The following is a 19551-nucleotide window of genomic DNA, read 5'->3' as shown; positions in this document are numbered from 1 at the left end:
CGACGCTGATCACAGTTCTACATCTGACCAGCACTGACTTCACTACAGTAATATTCAATATTTAAACTAATTAAATTAAATCACAGGGTGAAGACCAGCGTGATCTGATTGGTGGCTCACTGGCTTGTAACTCTTTTGTTGCTTAACTTGTAGTATTAGCAGCTAGCTGTTAAACGAGCTAATAACTTGGTGAGTAGCAGCTAATCTCTGCTAACACAGACTTAACTTGATAAAAAATAAATAAATAAAAATATATAAAAAAAAATAAATACATACACTAGAGAAAACCCTATACTGTGTTGTTTTCTGATTTTTTCTGTTTTCATTTTTAAAGACTTTATACATCAATTTTAGCCAGTATCATTAGCTCTTGCTTTAAAAAGATGACTACCAACATGCCCCCCCCCCCCCCCCATTATGAGCTGAGGGGGCAACATCCTAACACTGGTTAAACAGCTTTTAAATTAATATTAAGTCATTATAATCCACATAGCTCTTATATATTCAGGTGTATCAGCAGCACCAGTAATGGAAGCAGTTAGAGTTTATATTAATTCTGATGTGATCCGTAGTGAAGAGTGAACAGTGATCAGTATGGGGGGTCAGACAGGTGGGTAGTGCCTGATGCAGTCCTCCAGGTGGACAGTGTTTCCGGTTGAGAGTACGCTGTGCGCTATTGTTGAACTTTATTCATTCATAAAAACTAAACACTAAATAAATTAATGTTAGATAGAAAATTACAGATTCAGGAAACTTTATACATTTCAGTTCTTAATATTTTAATGCAGGCAGATGTTTTTCTGAGGTTGTCTAGTGCACCAGCGTGAGACGCGTGAGTTTCACCAGTGCTCCCTGTACCAGTTTGAGAACCACTGCAGTTAATTATTATAAGACTGAAGGTAGAGGAGGTGTATCAGTGAGGAGGTGTATCAGTGCAGGTGCTGAGGGCGGCCAGCAGGGGGAGCACACCTGCGGTTTTAACTGAGCACACGGGGTGGGCGGGGCTAGCAGGGGGCGGGGCTAATGGAGCGAGCCCATCTCAACGTGGCAGTAGAGAGAGATACAGGTTCTACAGTAAGAACCTACAGAACCGGGTTCTGCTGCTCCGCTCCGGAACAAGGTGAGTGACCCTGAGTCTCGTGCGCACCGGTTACCTGCTTACCTGCTGTATCCCACCGCCGGGGGTCAGTGCTGATCTGGACCCGGTCTAACTGACTGTTTAACCCGGTTACTCTCACTGGGGGCTCTGCAGGTTTCAGGAGGTGATGGTGGTGTGTTGTGTGTTGTGGTGAGTTGTGGTGTAACTGGTGCTGCTGGACTGGAAGCGGATCCGCTGGTCCTAATGTAATGGAAAGCGCGAACAGGCTGTGTGTGTTTACAGTGTGTGTGTGTGTGTGTGTAGAGTGCGTGTAGAGCGGTACACGTGGGTGCGCGCGCGTGCGCATTAGTGTTGTAGTAACATTAGGGGACGTTGCATCAGCAGCGCGCCACACCAGTGGAAAGGGGGCGGGGCCTCCGCTGGAAACACTGACACGTGGCTCTTTGAAGCGGTAGATCAAACACATACCGACCCCCCCCCCCCCCCCCAAAAAAAAACCACCTAAAATAGAAACCAAACCTAAACCAACCAATCCAGAACCATCAGAACTGTTCTATCTGTGTTCTGCTCTGTACAGTGGGTTCTAGATACAACAGAATATCTACAATCATATATAACCAGTTCCACTTCAAAATGACCAGTTTCTCTGATTTTACTATTTATAGGTTTATGTTTGAGTAAAATGAACATTGTTGTTTTATTCTATAAACTACAGACAACATTTCTCCCAAATTACAAATAAAAATATTCTCATTTAGAGCATTTATTTACAGAAAATGAGAAATGACTGAAATAACAAAAAAGATGCAGAACTTTCAGACCTCAAATAATGCAAAGAAAACAAGTTCATATTCATAAAGTTTTAAGAGTTCAGAAATAATCAATATTTGGTGGAATAATCCTGGTGTTTATATGGGGTAACTGGTTGTGTTGTGGTTTGTGATTATAATTCATATATATTGGTATAATAATTAATAAACTGTTGTTACAGTAGAGAGTAGGATAATGCTGTGGCTCTATGGGTAAAGCCAGGTATCAGTGGTTACAGTACAGCATTTAATACTTTAGTGTTTCAGATTACTGTATACTGCATTATACTGTATACACTCAGCCCTGCATATACTACATTATTCTCTCCATACAGATTATATTACATTATATTTAATATTTACTGCTCTCAGCGTAACTTGTTTACACTAAAATACTCTGTATCTACTGGGGTATGATTTTGACTATACTTTATACTTTAGTACTTCTACTTCTACTTAAAGTGTGAAGCTTAAAGTACACTTCAGCTTCTACTCAAGCTAATTTTGTGATACAGCACTTTTACTTTTACTGTAACACTTTAATACTGTAGTACAGTAATACTGTAGTCCTGTAATAATGTAGTCCTGTAATAATGTAGTCCTGTAATAATGTAGTCCTGTAGTACAGTGATGCAGTGCGCGGTGTTTCCGGCTGGTGGTGCTGTCTCCCGTTATGAACAGTAAGACTGTATTGAGGAAACAGAGGCGCTTTGATGATTCCGCTCGCAGGCGCGCGCCCTCGTGTTTCTACATCTGAGAGAACAGGTGTGATTAATGTCTCCGCGCGACCAGGTGAAGAGCAGCGCTCAGGTGAGTGTTCTCTCTGATTCGGTTCTGAATAATTCGGTTCTGATGGGAGCAGTGTTGTCCCGCGCGCTGCTGCTCTGTGGCAGGTGCTCTACAGTCTACCTGCGCGGTACAGGTGTGAGTCCTCGCGCTCGGACTCACCTGGCGGGCGGTGTTTGTGATGTTCGGGCTGAGTTTTATATGGTTTTACTACAGGTGTGTAATATGCTGTATAAAGGGCTCGCGGCGTTTGGCGGGAGCTGCCGGCGCCTCGTGCGTTGCGTGGGGTGGTGCGTCTTTATGTGTACACCGGAAAAAACTGCACCCTAAGGACCCCTGTAGTACACTGCGGGGTTCGCCTGAGCGTAAAGATGATAACGATTGCGGTATATTTAAAAATAAATACTGTAATATATCAGTGGCTGCGGGCTGGTTTATAATCAATTAGTTGTATTAATTATAATTGTATTTTTATAAGAGAGCTTAAAATTGGAAAGCCGTTAATGTTTTAACTAAGCATAGCTAAGCATTAGCTTAGCTTAGCCAGCCAAACCGGAAACGGCCGAGTTTCCTCTACAACTGATTAAACTCCAGATTCTGCGCTTGAAATGTATAATATTATAAATAATGTGTAATAAAGATACTAAACACTGTAATAACTCATATTTAGCTTTACCTAAGGTACCCTAGTGGGCTAACTTAACTGTTAACTAGTTTAGTGAGGTAACTGTGGACTAACGTTACCCTAGGAAGCTGTTAACTAGCCTACTGAGCTAATAACTAGCCTACTGAGCTAATAACTAGCCTACTGAGCTAATAACTAGCCTACTGAGCTAATAACTAGCCTACTGAGCTAGTAACTAGCCTATTGAGCTAGTAACTAGCCTATTGAGCTAGTAACTAGCCTATTGAGCTAGTAACTAGCATACTAAGCTAGTAACTAGCATACTAAGCTAATAACTAGTCTACTGAGGTAATAACTAGGCTAGTGAGTTACTATCTCGCATACTGAGCTAATATTTAGCCTAATTGAGCTAATAACTAGCCTAGTGAGCTAATAACTAGCCTAGTGAGCTACTAACTAGCCTAATGCGATAATAACTAGCCTTCTGAGGTAACTGTGGGCTAGTGGCTGTGTTGAGTTTTTTCTGGTTATTCTAAAGCTGAAATTAAATTATTAATCTGTTTAAATGATTATTAAAGTGGAATCAGACACAGGTTTAATCCGGTTACCTTTATTTTATAGTAAATGTTGGGTTTTTATAGTAAGGCTGCAGGCAGGAAGTGGGGTGGACAGCCGGTGGGGTGAGGAGAGATGGACGGAAGTGACGCAGGAGAGGGGAGTGAGTCGGACTGGTTAGGGAGTAGGAGCGGGAATTGGGGTGGTGGAGGACCGTGGCAAACTGTTCAGAAAAAAAAAGGTAGGCGTATGTCAGATGATAGAGAATCAGCTGGAAATGAGAATGGTGCTGAGCAGGTTAAGCGTCGGAAGGAGGAGTATTTGGTGCTTATAAAATTTGATACTGACTCTGGGACTCCGCTAAATCCAATTAGATTGACTACTGAGTTAAAGAAAGCTTTAGGTGACCTGGCTGGAGCTAAGGTTCTGAGGGGGGGGCAGATTCTGATTACCTGTAAGGATGACCGGCAACGAGACAAAGCCTTGAAACTTAAGAGCTTGGGAGGTAGGAAGATTACGACTAGTTTGTTTAGGGAGAGGACGAGGATGAGAGGAGTAATAACTGGAGTTCCACTTGATTTAACAATGGAGCAGATTAAGAAAACCCTGACTGGTGGTACTGTGATTGAAGCTGTCAGATTAAAGGGGTTCAGAGATGGAGCACAGTCAGAAAGCTTGTCGGTAATGATTCAGTTCGAAGGAAATTCTTTACCGGCGAGAGTATTTCTGGGATACATTAGCTTCCCGGTGAGGATATATGTCCCTCCACCGGTGAGATGCTATAATTGCCAGAGGTATGGACATATAGCCTCTGTGTGTAGGTCACGAAAGAGATGTGGGGTTTGTGGCGGTGAACACGAATATGGGCAATGTGGAGAGGGTGTTAAGCCTAAGTGCTGTAATTGCGGAGGAGATCACAAGGCAGCGTATGGGGGCTGTGAACAGAAGAAGAAGGCTATGGAAGTCCAGAATGTTAGAGCTGTAAGGGGGTTGTCGTATGCTGAAGCGTTGAAAGAAGTGGAAAAGGGAAGAAGTATGGAGTCGAGTCCCCCGAGTCAGGTTCTAAGGACTGCAGACCATGATAGATCAGCTATGAACCGGCAGGCCCGCAGTGTTAATACACCAGACATGATGATTGTTGAAAAGGCAAAGTTCATTATGTTTATAGCAGAAGTAGTTAACTGTACGGCCCAGACAGGTAGTAGAACTGAAAAAATTAAGATCATTGTTCGATCTGCAGAACGTTATTTGGATATTAGGGGTTTGACTTGGGAGTCGGTCAGTGAGGGCCTGGCTGGGAAAGTAGTTTCCTCCCAGCTAGGTGATGAATAGTGATGGTTTGGTGATTTTACAGTGGAATGCTAGGAGTCTTGTTGCTAATGGACAGGAGTTTAAGCATTATGTGGCTCATAGTCAACCGGTGCCTGATGTGATCTGTATACAGGAAACGTGGCTGAAACCCCACTTAAGTTTTACACTTTGTGGATATACTATGGTGCGGAGGGATAGGGTTCATAGTAATGGAGGAGGTGTAGCGATCTTTTTAAAGGAAGGAATAGTATTCCGATCTCTCCCTATTAGTGGGAATCACGAATCTCTTATGGTGGAGATATGGAGCAAATGTGGAAAGTTCACATTGGTGAATTTTTATAATCCATGCGAGAAAATCACTGTGGAGATGTTAAATAGAATTACTGGTTTGGGATATCGTAAAGTGGTGTGGTGTGGAGATTTTAATGCACATAACACATTGTGGGGCAGCTCATTCACAGATAGTAATGGCCAGGTGTTGGAGGATTTTATGATGGACAATGGTCTTGTATGTCTAAATGATGGTAGTGGTACAAGGTTGAATCTAGTAAATAATACAATGTCAGTTTTGGACTTGACTTTTTCTTCTGCTGCTTTAGCAGGGATGAGCAGTTGGGGTGTATGTCAGTCTACGTCTATAGGTAGTGATCATTTTCCTGTTGTCTGTGTTTTTGGTATGGAGGTAAACAGAATGAGGGGGGAATTTTTGAGAAGGTGGAATTTTGATAAAGCAAATTGGGAGAAGTTTTCTGAACTTTGTGATCTGAGGCTACAGAATTTGACAGTTTCTGGAGATGTTGATGAATGTAATAAAAAATTGTGTGATATTTTATATAGTACTGCTGAAGAAGCTATTCCGATTAAAAAGCCTCATCAGAAGAAAAAGGCAGTTCCTTGGTGGACGGAGGAATGCTCTAAGGTAGTGAAAATACGCAATAGAGCACTCCAAAAGGTACGGAAAACTTTACTGTTTAGTGATTTGCTGGATTACAGAAGGGCGCAGGCAGTAGTTCGAAGAACAGTTAAAGTAACAAAGAGAGCCTACTGGAGGTCATTTTGTAGTATGATCGGGCCTGACATACATGTGGGGGATGTATGGCACATGATTAAAAAAATGAAAGGAATAAGGAAAGGGACTCTAATACCTGTGTTGCAAGATGGGGGCAAGGAGGCAGTTACTGACACTGAAAAGGCAGAGATGTTAGCCCAGGAGTTTACCAAAGTGCACAGCTCCGCTAACTTAAGTGAAACTATGCTACTGTGCAGGAAGAGAATTCGGCTGCAGAATCCTGGGGCATTGTGTCGGAGAGCAGTATTTGGCAGTGTTTTGGACTCTGCGTTTTCTTTAAGAGAATTAAAGGTGGCTATTGACAAATCTGGTCAGACATCTCCGGGAAAGGATGACATATGTTATGATATGTTTAGACATTTATCAGACTCTTCCCTTTCTGTAATTCTTGAATTTTATAACAATCTGTGGATGCTGGGTAAAATTCCCTCGGCATGGAAATTGGCGGTAGTGGTACCTATTGGCAAACCTGGAAAGGACCTCTCTAGTCCCACAGGATATAGGCCCATCTCTCTTACGTCGCATTTGAGCAAGTTGATGGAGCGTATGGTAACTGACAGACTCACTTTCCATCTTGAGAGCCAACGTAGTTTAGCATATTATCAGAGTGGCTTTCGTCAAGGAAGGATGACCATGGATCCTGTATTATGTTTAGAATCAGATGTACGAAAAGCACAATTTTACAAAGAAGTGGTGGTGGCTGTGTTTTTAGATATTGAAAAAGCTTATGACATGCTGTGGACAGAGGGTTTAATGATAAAATTGGGTAAGATAGGAATTGGGGGAAGGGTGTATAATTGGGTATTAGATTTTTGGAGTGAAAGGGCGATACAGATAAGGGTGGAAAATGCATTGTCTAAAGTCTATCGCATAGAAAATGGAACTCCTCAGGGTAGCGTTTGTAGCCCTCTGTTGTTCATCGTCATGATAAATGACATTTTTTCATCTGTGGGCGCAGGAATTGCAAAATCTCTTTATGCAGATGATGGGGCTCTGTGGAAAAGGGGTAGAAATCTCCCTTTTGTTTTGAAACAGATGCAGGAGGCATTAATGAGGGTGGAGTGCTGGGCTAATGATTGGGGTTTTAAGCTGTCTGTGTCAAAAACACAGGCTATGTGTTTTTCCAACCGAAAAAAATCTAGTTCTTTGGGTCTACGCTTATATGATTTGGAGATAGAGGAAGTTAAGGTAGTCAGATTTTTAGGTATGTGGATGGACACTAAACTGACATGGAAAAATCATATCAGTAAAATAATGGACAAATGTAAAAGTGCTCTTAATGTTCTTAAATGCCTATCTGGATGTGACTGGGGGGCAGACCGATCATCACTCCTTTATATGTACAGAGCACTGATGAGATCAGTTTTTGATTATGGTTGTGTGGCGTATAGGTCTGCATCTGCAAACACTCTTAAAAAACTGGACCTGATTCAAGCTCAGGCATTAAGATTATGCAGTGGAGCAGTGAAATCGTCCCCTGTGGTATCTTTGCAGGTGGAGACTGGGGAAATGCCCTTGCAGTTACGGAGGTTGGCTTTATCTACTGTTTACTGGGTCAATGTAAGAGGACATGAGCGCAGTCATCCAATGTCTACGGTTATTCATGACTGTGTAGACGACATGCATGGGATCTCTAGGAGTTTTGGATGCCTGGGTACTGGAGAGGCTGAGGGTATGGGTTTAAGGAACTTGACGCTGTGTACAACAGTACCTAGGCCAGTAATTCCTCCTTGGCTGTTTCCAGAACCTGTTGTTGATTTGTCTATACACGACCAGCTGTCTGCAGATGTTGACAGGTCTGTGTATTCTATTGTGGTTCGAAGATATTTGGCACAGTCTTATTTTAATGTTTTGCAAGTTTACACAGATGGATCTAAACAACCTATATCAGGAATTACAGCGGCAGCTGTCTTTGTTCCAGACTTTCAAGTTACTATTGGTAGGAGGTTGTCTGATAATTTGTCAGTGTTTGCAACAGAGCTTGTGGCTATCGTGCTGGCCTTGCAGTGAAATTGAGGAAATTTGCCCTTTGAGTCTGGTCATATGTTCTGACTCTTTATCAGCTCTCCAGAGTCTACGTACTGGAAGGTCCTCCTGTAGGCCAGACCTACTTCTAGAAATATGCCAATCGTTGTTTAGACTCCAAATGCAGCGCATACATGTCAGCTTTTTGTGGATACCAGCACATGTAGGAGTGGAGGGGAATGAAATGGCAGATGGGATAGCTAAACAATGTTTAAATCACCAGGAGTGTGACCTTGTCATCCCTCTAAGGAAAGGAGAGATTCAAGTTCTTATTAAGAGGCATGTTCGGGCAGTATGGCAGAATGAATGGACACAACAATCTAAGGGCAGACATCTTTTTAACATTCAGCCTGGGGTTGGTTCGAGTTCAATGGGAGGGTCGGGTAGAAGAAATGAAGTGGTGTTGGCTCGTCTTCGTATAGGTCACACTTTACTGAATTCTTCCTTACAGCTGATTCAGAAGCATGACACGGGGCTATGTAGATACTGCACACAAAGGGAAACGCCAGAGCACGTGATATTACACTGTAAAGAATATTCTGAGCAGAGACAGTTATTATTTGACACACTCAGAGTGAAGGGTCACAAGGATTTTTCTTTAAAGGGTTTACTTATATATGGGTCAGGGATGGGATTAGTGCACAAATATGTTTTGTTGTTCTTGAGGTCTATTGGGTTGTATAATTTAATTTAGTTTTTTTTTTTTTATTTATTTATTTTTTTTTTTTCTCACAATGTAGTCACTGTCCTGAAGTCTTGATTCACCCTCCAGCCTAGTAGATGGCGGTAATGCGCCAGTAATTGGCCTGCCAACCGCCATAAAATTGGAAAGAAGAAGAAGGAAGTGGGGTGCAGGATGTGGCAGGGGTGTGTTTTTGGTGTAACACCAGGCTGAGTGAGTGGGAGGAGCTGTGCTGGATCTGATTATGTTTAAATGTTTATTATTAATAAGAGTAAAGTTAGAGAGGAGCAGTACAGCAGGTGTGTTTTGATTTGTATAGTAAATTATTCTTTAGTATTTTTCTCTCTAAATATTTGAGTTATTAATATTGGTTTTAGTGAGTTATTGGACTGTTCTGATAGTTTCACCCTGTTTATTAATTGTTTAATTATGCTGTATTATAATAATATCATTGCTCATGTGTCATTGCTTAAATGCTGATGCTCATATTCATACTTATAGTTAAAAGAGTGCACTAAATCATTTATACCCAACAATTACTTGTTTATTTAATGTATTTAAGATGTTCAGCAGATCATATATTGTAGTTGTGAAATTGTTTGTTTTTCAAAAAAAATATTTACAATTTTTTTTTATTGAGTTAGTGGAGAATGTGTGGAAATATATATGAAAGTGTTCAGTTTTCAGCCTTTGTTTGATTTTGGATAAACATTTTTAATTGTGATTTTTACATGTTTCATTTTCAGAGCAGTAAAATATAAACCTATAAAATGAAATCTAATATCTAAAACTCATGTTATCTAAACTTTGTATAATAATTGTTTTGGCATTTAATTAAATTTATTGATGTTCTGTGTGTAAACCCAATGTATGTTTTCATAAGGTTTACACTAATTAAAGTGATGTTTGTTTATGATGGTAAAGGAAGAGCTCTGACTACCAGGATGTGGGCGGGTCGTTAGTTGGACAGTGGGCGGGGCCGTGGGTGTAGGTGCTGCAGTAATTCACCAATCGCTTATTCATGCGAAACACAATCCTACTGTATCCCCCCGCCGCCGGGAACTCTGGGAAAACTCCACAACACTGTAAACACTGCATACAGCACACTCCCACTGGCCACTTTATCAGAAACACCTACTGTACCTTATACTCCACTCACTGTGGCCACTTTATCTGAAACACTGTCTTCTCTCTTGTTGTGCAGATGAGCTGTGAGAAGCCGCCGTTGCCGGGAGACGAGTTGGGGGCGGGGCAGGAGGCGTGTCCTGCGGCGGTTGGAGATGGGCAGGTGGAGGTGGTGAGGGACGGGTGGGACAGTAAGGTGGAGTATTTCCTGGCTCAGGTGGGATTCAGCGTGGGGCTGGGGAACGTCTGGAGGTTCCCGTACCTCTGCCACCAGAACGGAGGAGGTGAGTTCTCCTCTAGAACCGCAGGCTGGGTTCTAGACGTCTGATGTGATAAACTACAGACAACATTTCTCTCAAATTCCAAATAAAAATATTCTCATTTAGAGCATTTATTTACAGAAAATGAGAAATGACTGAAATAACAAAAAAGACGCAGAACTTTCAGACCTCAAATAATGCAAAGAATTACAGATTATATATAGATTAGATTATATAGATTATATATAGGTATTTTTAGTTAGTTAAAATTAGAGAAACGCATCATTTTTAGGTGCTATGTATGTGTGTATTTATGTATATGTTTGTGTATGCACATATACATATAAAATCAGTTAGTTTATACTTGTATTAATATGCCATACCATATGTGTGTCTTTGTTAGAGAGTATAATATAAAGTATTTCAGTATGAAAGCAGGTAATTGTAATGTGTAACGGCTTCCTGAATCATTACTATTAATCTCTGCTGATTATGACAAATCAAACCGAGTGTAAATCAGGTATAAATTGGTAGAGTTGTGATTATTATAGGTGTATTAAACTCCTTCCTCAGTGTAAATTAATGCACTGGGGGCTCGGGGTTGCCTCCTCCAGTATGGCGGCAGTGCTGACACGCCGGGAGGCAGGGTATACAGCGTCTGTGTACTAGGGGTGTTTTCACACCTGTAGTTGTGAAAGTTTCTATGATCTGGATCAGGTGATGAGTTTGTTTATTTGGAGCTTCAGTTTCTCCCTCTGTTTGGTTTGGTTTCACACAGGCATAAAAACCTAAACGCACCAAAATACACACCAATAAACCATGCAAGCACATCGTCTCCTCTGATTGGTCAGAGCATATATCTGTTCTTTAACACTGAAACTCTGTGCTTTTAAACAAAGTGTTTCTACGGGCAGTGCAGATTTATACATATTAAACCCGGTCACGGGGCTGAGAGCAGTGAACACAGCACAGACCCCGCTCTCCGTGTGTAAACAGCACGGAGCAGCAGAGACAGTGTTTGTTCATAGCTTTGGTAATTAGCGTTATCTGGTTAATATATCAGATTAAACTGATATTTATCAGCAGTTTAGCTCAAATAAAAGGAGTATATTTGATATCTGGGTTCAAGCCCAGATCACGTTCTCACCACAAGAGAACCTGTGCTCCAGAGTTCGTTTGGGACTGAGACTCACCTCCTCTAGCAGGTCTCGATCCGGTTCTTTTGATCCGAACCAGAGTGTGAACACTGTTCTCAGACCTGATCAATTAAACCGCACTAAAGTTACAAACCAACCAGAGTCCGTTTTAACCGGAACCAAACAGTGCTGGTGTGAAAACGGCTTAGATGTCTATGTAGAGGAGGTGTTGTGGTTCTGCAGTGCTGTGTATAACTGTAGCGCCCCCTGCAGGAGCGTTCCTGCTGCTGTAAGTGGTGCTGATGGTGCTGATGGTGCTGATATGTAGAGGAGGTGTGGGTGTATATGTGCAGTAGATGTACAGGAGGCTGTGTGTAACTGTAGCGCCCCCTGCAGGAGCGTTCCTGCTGCTGTACGTGGTGCTGATGCTGGTGGTGGGGGTTCCTCTGTTCTTTCTGGAGCTGGCTGTGGGTCAGAGCATTCGGCAGGGCAGCATCGGCGTCTGGAGACACATCTCACCCAAACTCGTCGGCATCGGCTACTCCAGCTGCGTGGTGAGAATACACACCGGATACCAACAGTTCACACTGGATACTGAGTTATTTACTGCAGATTAAATTGTGTAATACCTTATATTTTGCACTATGAGGCACACTTTCAATAAATGTTTATTTTCTGTTTTTTTAAGAGACACTAGTAAGGAACAGGGGTGTCTCCATGTTTTCCTAATAATTCAGCAGGTTTTTAGTGCTGGGAGGCAAAACCTGTAAAGCTAAGCTAAATAAACAAAACTGTGATTCTTATAAAAACATTTTACCTTAAAGTTAATCGTTTTCTGGATTTTAATCTACACAGATTTCTCTCCTGAAAACTCTTTATTTGGGTATTTTGAGTGAAGCGCTTTTGTTTATTTACAGTAAGATTAGATGGCGCTGTGGTTACTAGCTAATTCTAATGCTAATGCTGCTCCAGTCTGGGTGCTGGAGAACTGAACTGAAACTCCTGTATAACTCTGTACTTCAGTGGAGTGTCTTTACTGCTCCTTAATACCTGACTGATAGAATTCATACATAAGGAGCACCGGATTATAAGGAGCTCTGATAATGATTTCTGGCAAAATTAAAGTATTTTAATGCAGCTTATAGTGCAAAATATATGGTAATTTCTACCAAGTACAGTAAAATTCATAGTGGATACAATACTACTCGCGTTAAATCTGTAAATACTGAATACTTTATTCTCTCTCTGTCTCTCTCTCTGTCTCTCTCTCTCTCTCTGTCTCTCTCTCTCTCTCTCTCTCTGTCTCTCTCTCTGTCTCTCTCTCTCTCTCTGTCTCTCTCTCTCTCTCTCTCTCTCTCTCTCTCTCAGGTGTGTTTTTTCGTGGCGCTGTATTATAATGTTATTATTGGATGGAGTATATTTTACCTGTTTAACTCGTTCCGGTTTCCGTTGCCGTGGGAGACGTGTCCCAGAGAGGGGAACTCCACAGGTGAGCGTCATACCTGATGAAAACTATGTTGGCTGGGTGGAGCTAAGCTGCTGTAGGCTGAGTGGGCGGGGCTAACCAGTGTGTGTGTGTGTGTGTGTGTGTGTGTGTGACCCCGCCCCCCCAGTGGCGGAGTGTGCGGCGAGTTCCCCCACCTCGTATTTCTGGTACCGCCGGGCTCTGGACGTGACGGACTCCATCAGTGAGACGGGTCAGTTTAACCCCGTCATCACCGCCTGTCTCGCTGCCGCCTGGACCATCGTCTGCCTCGCCATGTACAAGGGCATCAAATCCACCGGCAAGGTATTGATCACCGATCACTTATCGCTAATCACTGATCACCGATCACCGATCAGCAGCAGTGTTGATCGACTTTATCGTTGATTGTCTCCAACTTTATCTTGTATTGATTATGGATTTTATAGGTAACATGTTTGTGTTGATTACAGATGACCTGATTTTGATGACTGTAGGTTATTTATTGATTGGTTTGTATTGATGGTTGATTATTGGTTATTGATTACAGGTGATGTATTTCTCCTCGGTGTTTCCGTACGTGGTGCTGCTGTGTTTCCTGGTGAGAGGACTGATGCTGGACGGAGCGTCGGAGGGACTCGTCTACATGTTTAACCCCAAGGTAACAGACACACGCACACTAAACACACACACTACACACACACTACACACACACTACACACACACACACTACACTAAACACACACACTACACACACACTACACACACACACACTACACTACACACACTCATTAGAGGTTATTGTGTAGGTGTGAGAATGTTTAATTACATATACTGTCTCTCCACCTGTCTGTCTGTCTCGCTGATTGTCCATCTATCTCTCTGTCTGTTCTCCTGTATTACATGTCTGTTTGTGTAACTGTCCCCCCCGCCCGTCTCCCTGTCTCTGTGTGGTGCAGGTGGAGATCTGGGCGGATGTGCAGGTGTGGCGTCAGGCGGCGACGCAGGTGTTCTTTGCGCTGGGTTTGGGTTTCGGCTCGGTGATCGCGTACTCGTCCTTCAACCCGCAAAACAACAACTGCCACCGAGACGCCGTCACCGTCTCCTCCGTCAACTTCCTCACCTCCGTCCTCGCCTCCCTCGTCGTCTTCTCCGTCCTCGGATTCAGAGCCAAGCTCCTCGCCAAGAACTGCGTCTTACGGTACACACTACACACACTATACACACTACACACTACACACACAACACAAAATATATACACTACACACACACTATACACACTACACACACTATACACACTACACACACAACACAAAATATATACACTACACACACACTATACACACTATACACACTACACACACAACACAAAATATATACACTACACACACTACACACTCCTCATCGGCATCCTCCGTAGATGGTGGTTTCGTCCCACCCTGGTGTTGAAATCTTTAAGCAGGATTAACTTGTCCTCCTTGGGGACTTCGGTTAGAAGTTTGTCCAGGTCAGAATAGCAGCCCTGCTTTACTTCATCCTGTGCATCAAGTGTTGGAGCGTAGGCACTAAAAACAGTGGCCCTCTGACTGCTGGCAAGCATCAGGCGCGTGGTCATCAGGCGCGTGGTCATCAGGCGCGTGGTCATCAGGCGCGTGGTCATCAGGCGCGTGGTCATCAGGCGCGTGGTCATCAGGCGCTCATTGATGCCCACAGGAAGTTCATAAATGGTATTTGACAAGACTGTTCTTAACCGCAAATCCCACCCCATGGATTGGTGCCTCATTTGCATGTAGTCACCTTCTCCTCTTTCAGCTGCTCTTCATCAGTCGTGTCTCGGAGATGACGGCAGTTCGTCTTTCAGGACGATCACTGGCTTGATTTTCCATGAGGCTCCGCACTTTCCAGGTTCAGATATATAGATGTTTCTGTTTCTGACCGCACAGTGGTGATCCCTCTGGAAGCGGTATTCCAGACAGGAGTTTTTGAGGCAGGCTGTGTTTAGGGAACCTTTTCTAACCCCCTCCTCTGCTGGGGGGATGTAGTGCTGCTCAGTCGTGGGTGCAGCTGCAGAGAAACTCTTTCTGCCTCAATCCAGGAACTTAGCAACTGTCTCTAACACCCATCACCTGTACACCAGGTTGTGGCCAGGAACTCCCAGACATCACAATCCTGTCCCTGTCACCAGTTCCTGATCACCACAGGACTTTATCCAGAACGTAAAGTGGAAACTCCTTCAGCACTACGCCTGATGCTCCAGCAGCCTCCACACGGTCCTTAGCAGAGTGGGGTCTTTATCCAGTGGCGTGTGGAGGACTGGAGACTGTACTCTGTTAGTCCTCTTCCACCACTTCTGCTGCTGAGGTCTTCAGATCACTCTTTATCTGGAACCTCCCGCACGACCCTACCGTCATGATGTGACCCAACGAGGAGCAAAGCTCCAGACGCCATCGCTCCAGAGTTCATCCAGAGTTCATCCAGAGTTCATCCAGAGTTCATCCAGAGTTCATCCAGAGTTCATCCAGAGTTCATCCAGAGTTCAGAAACGGTTCTCCACCACAACAAGGTGGTGATCCATGGAGAACACTATACACTATACACACACACACAGTATATACATTATACACACACTATACACACCACAAGCTCCTCTGTCTTACAGTATTTTTTTATTAATTAAGGTTAATTTTTACCTCTAGTATTAATTAAGTATAGATCTGTGCAGTAATCAGGAGTGTGTGCGTGTGTTTGTGCGTGCGTGTGTGTTACAGTAATCTGAATCTGCTGTCGGGAGTGGAGCTTCCTGATTTGCTGGTTAACGCGACGGAGGCGGAGTCTGTCTCGTTGGAGGCGTATGCAGATTGGTACCAGGCCATTGGTCGAAATCTCGTCGTCCCCGGCAACAACATCACTAACTGTACCCTGGAGGACGAGATGAAGAAGGTATACACTTATCCACACACACACACACACACACACACACACACGTACACATTTTTTTTTTGTTTCGTTGTTGCTGTATCAGCAGTTAAATTGTGCGGTGTGTGTGTGTGCGCGGTGCGTGTGTGGCAGGGTGTGGAGGGGACGGGTTTGGCGTTTATAGCGTTCACCGAGGCGATGACTCAGTTCCCCGGCTCTCCGTTCTGGTCGGCTCTGTTCTTCCTGATGCTGCTGAATCTCGGACTCTCCACCATGTTCGGCACCATGGCCGGAATCCTCACCCCGCTCACCGACACCTTCACACACCTGCGCCGCCGCAAGCTCGCCTTTACAGGTACACCACCCTCACACTCTCACACACTCACACCTTCACCAAACTCACACCTGTACCAAACACACACCTGCACCACTCACCGACACCTTCACACACCTGCGCCGCCGCAAGCTCACCTTTACAGGTACACCACCCTCACAGCCTCACACCTTCACCAAACACACACCTGCACCACTCACCGACACCTTCACACACCTGCGCCGCCGCAAGCTCACCTTTACAGGTACACCACCCTCACACTCTCACACACTCAAACCTTCACCAAACTCACACCTGCACCAAACACACACCTGCACCACTCACCGACACCTTCACACACCTGCGCCGCCGCAAGCTCACCTTTACAGGTACACCACCCTCACTCCTGTACCACACACACCTGTCATAACATATGATATACTGTGCAGGAGTATGATGGTGTGGTGAATGATGAGATTATGATGCTCCTGCAGACACACCTGTTCACTATACTGCACACTTATGATAATAAAGGAATCGGGATAAGAACAGGTGTGAACGAGGTCTGTGTAAACTAGACTGTTTTCTAACCTGTGTTTCTCTGTGTGTGTGTGCGTGTGTTTCTCTGTGTGTGTGTGTGTGTGTCAGTGTGTAGTTGTGTGGTGGGCTTTGTGATTGGTCTGTTGTTTACTCAGCGCTGTGGGAATTATTTCGTGGTGATGTTTGATGATTACTCCGCGACGCTGCCGCTCATCATCGTCGTCGTGTTTCAGACGGTCAGCATCGCCTGGGTCTACGGTGCAGACAGGTACGCAGACACGCTAATGCTAACTATGCTAACTGTACATAGGGTTTAGGTGTGGAGTCGAACTCGACCAGTCCTTCACCTTTATCTTCCTCTTCCTGTGTGAGGCAGGTGTGATGTGTGAGGCAGGTGTGAGGCAGGTGTGAGGTGTGTTTAAAGCTGCAGACTGATCTCACACTTCCTCAACCTCTGCAGCAGAACCGGCAGCACTCAGACCTGTTTTATGATCCGGACTCTGAACTGATCTCTGATCTGTTCTCAGGTTTCTGGAGGATATCCGGCGGATGCTGGGCCGGCAGGTGTGGGCGGGGTATAAGTACCTGTGGAAGTACGTGTGCTTGTTGGCGATGTTGGGGCTGCTGAGCGCCAGTTTAGTCCGTATGTGTATCAGCCGACCCAAATACAAAGCCTGGAACCGGGAGAAGGTACACACACACACACACACACACACTTTACCCAATCCACTTATTAGCACTCCCCCTATCACTAGTGATGCCCCAACACACCAGGAGGGTAAGGACTAACACACTCCTCCTCCGATACATGTGAAGTCAGACTCCGCCTCTTTTTGAGCTGCTGCTGATGCTGTAGCATTACCGAGTAGCATCACAGCGCTAACGCTCGGAGGAAAGCGCAGAGACTCGGTTCTGATACATCAGCTCACAGACGCAGCCTTGTGCTGATCCACATCACCCTAGGAGTGATGAGGGGAAAGAGAGAGCGCCATCTACTGTACTGTACCCACCCAGAGAGAGCAAGGCCAACTGTACTCTCTCAGGACTCCGGCAGCTGATGGCAAGCTGCATGAACAAGATTCGAACCAGCAAACTCCTGATCATAGTGGCAGCACTGTAGACTGCTGGAGCACTCAGACCCCAACTACACACTTTAACCTTTTACTCAGATAATCTGCAGCTCTACTACCTGCACCATGTTTAAAAGCTGCACCTCAGCCTGGCTTTTTTTGTAAGTGTGTGTGTGTGTGTGTGTGTGTGTGTGTGTGTGTGTGTGTGTGTTTGTGTGTGTGTGTGTGTGTGTGTGTGTGTGTGTGTGTGTGTGTGTGTGTGTGTGTGTGTGTGTGTTCCCCAGGCGGAGGAGCAGGACCTGGAGTATCCTGATTGGGCGCTTGCCGTCCTATCGTCTCTCATCGTCCTGGCGGTTCTGCCCGTCCCGCTGGGATACGCCCACTCAGTCCTTCAGCAGCGCACCAGCCAATCAGCACAGGACACTGAGGCAAGATACGCCCCCTGCAGCACCTCAGACCCCTCTGACTCCGCCCCCAATGGTACACCATTGACTGAGGAGAGCTACAGACTCCTCCCACTGGGGGAGGGAGCTGTGGAGGGGGAGGAGTCTACAGGAGTGTAAAGGCGGGACTAAAACGAAGGTTACTGAAGACTGTTTTATACACACACACACACACACACACACTGTACACAAACACACACACATTCTCTGCCTGGCTCCTCCTCCAGGTGGGAGGCGGTTCTGAGGGGCGGGTTTTTAGTGTAGAGCAGTTCTGACCCGTTTCAGCTGCTTTTAGACTATTTAGACCTTTTCACCTGTGCTCGCCTGTACTGACCTGTGCTCGCCTGTACTCGCCTGTACTGACCTGTGCTCGCCTGTACTGACCTGTGCTCGCCTGTACTCGCCTGTACTGACCTGTGCTCGCCTGTACTGACCTGTGCTCGCCTGTACTGACCTGTGCTCGCCTGTACTGACCTGTGCTCGCCTGTACTCGCCTGTGCACACCTGTGCTCGCCTGTACTGACCTGTGCACACCTGTACTCGCAGGGCTCGCCTGTACTGACCTGTACTCGCCTGTACTGACCTGTGCTCGCCTGTACTGACCTGTACTCTCCTGTACTGACCTGTACTGACCTGTACTGACCTGTGCTCGCCTGTACTCGCCTGTACTGACCTGTGCTCGCCTGTACTCGCCTGTACTGACCTGTGCTCGCCTGTACTCGCCTGTACTGACCTGTGCTCGCTTGTACTGACCTGTACTCGCCTGTACTGACCTGTGCTCGCCTGTGCACACCTGTACTCGCCTGTACTGACCTGTGCTCGCCTGTACTCGCCTGTGCACACCTGTGCTCACCTGTACTGACCTGTGCACGCCTGTGCTAGCCTGTACTGACCTGTGCTAGCCTGTACTGACCTGTGCACACCTGTACTCGCAGGGCTCGCCTGTACTGACCTGTGCTCGCCTGTACTCGCCTGTGCTCGCCTGTACTGACCTGTGCTCGCCTGTACTGACCTGTGCACACCTGTACACGTCTGTGTTCACCTGTACTAGTCTGTACATGCTTGTGCACGTCTGTACTCGCCTGTGCTTGCCAGTAATATAGTGTGCCGTAATCCCATCATTCAAACCACAATCAATACAGATTACAACTGTAGTGCTAATTAGATTCAGGTTGATATTAAATTTTGCACGATATTTCAGGGTATTTTTGCGATAGTGATATTCTTGTCGCTGTGGAAAAACACTGAAAAATATTAAATTAATTTATCAAACATTTTTTTACTACTGCAACAAAGTAATAGTTACAATTTTTATACAGTTTAAA

At 44.9% G+C, this 19551-nt stretch overlaps 1 protein-coding gene and 1 long non-coding RNA gene across 38 annotated transcripts; one reads left to right on the top strand and one right to left on the bottom strand.

The window, feature by feature from the left end:
- Positions 1-1021: 1021 nt before the first annotated feature.
- Positions 1022-18951, top strand: slc6a16b (solute carrier family 6 member 16b). 2 transcript variants are annotated; one of them, XM_049480292.1, is made up of 12 exons: positions 1022-1120; positions 10166-10370; positions 11879-12036; positions 12851-12971; positions 13096-13271; positions 13495-13605; positions 13904-14145; positions 15713-15884; positions 16014-16215; positions 16822-16981; positions 17241-17403; positions 18068-18950. In XM_049480292.1, the coding sequence occupies exons 2-12, from the start codon at positions 10166-10168 to the stop codon at positions 18344-18346; spliced, it is 1989 nt and encodes a 662-aa protein (XP_049336249.1). In that variant the 5' UTR covers positions 1022-1120; the 3' UTR covers positions 18347-18950. The 2 variants fall into 2 exon arrangements, with proteins under 2 accessions (XP_049336249.1, XP_049336248.1); XM_049480291.1 differs by lacking the exon at positions 1022-1120 and adding an exon at positions 2580-2718 and having other exon boundaries at positions 18068-18951.
- On the bottom strand, positions 18543-19336 carry LOC111189797 (uncharacterized). Of its 36 annotated transcripts, none has more exons than XR_007439472.1 (7): positions 19249-19336; positions 19090-19188; positions 18980-19049; positions 18900-18929; positions 18790-18849; positions 18641-18750; positions 18543-18610 (listed from the first exon to the last, which is right to left on the bottom strand). It is a non-coding gene; the product is annotated as an uncharacterized LOC111189797 (long non-coding RNA). The 36 variants fall into 36 exon arrangements; XR_007439479.1 differs by lacking the exon at positions 18790-18849 and having other exon boundaries at positions 18641-18700; positions 18731-18789; positions 18870-18929; positions 19219-19253; XR_007439470.1 differs by having other exon boundaries at positions 19219-19253.
- Between the last annotated feature and the right edge of the window lie 215 nt (positions 19337-19551).

This window comes from Astyanax mexicanus, chromosome 6 (genome assembly GCF_023375975.1).
Source record: "Astyanax mexicanus isolate ESR-SI-001 chromosome 6, AstMex3_surface, whole genome shotgun sequence".
NCBI lineage: Eukaryota > Metazoa > Chordata > Actinopteri > Characiformes > Acestrorhamphidae > Astyanax > Astyanax mexicanus.
Note: the sequence above shows the minus strand (reverse complement) of the source record. Positions and strands in the feature narration are given on the sequence as shown.

Bases quoted from the DNA above. Each gene is read 5' to 3' on its own strand.
- slc6a16b (XM_049480291.1), top strand. From the start codon at position 2,683: ATGTCTCCGCGCGACCAGGTGAAGAGCAGCGCTCAG. The intron at 16,216-16,821 runs GTACACCACCCT...TGTGTGTGTCAG, and splicing joins CCGCAAGCTCGCCTTTACAG to TGTGTAGTTGTGTGGTGGGC. The intron at 17,404-18,067 runs GTACACACACAC...TGTGTTCCCCAG, and splicing joins AAGCCTGGAACCGGGAGAAG to GCGGAGGAGCAGGACCTGGA.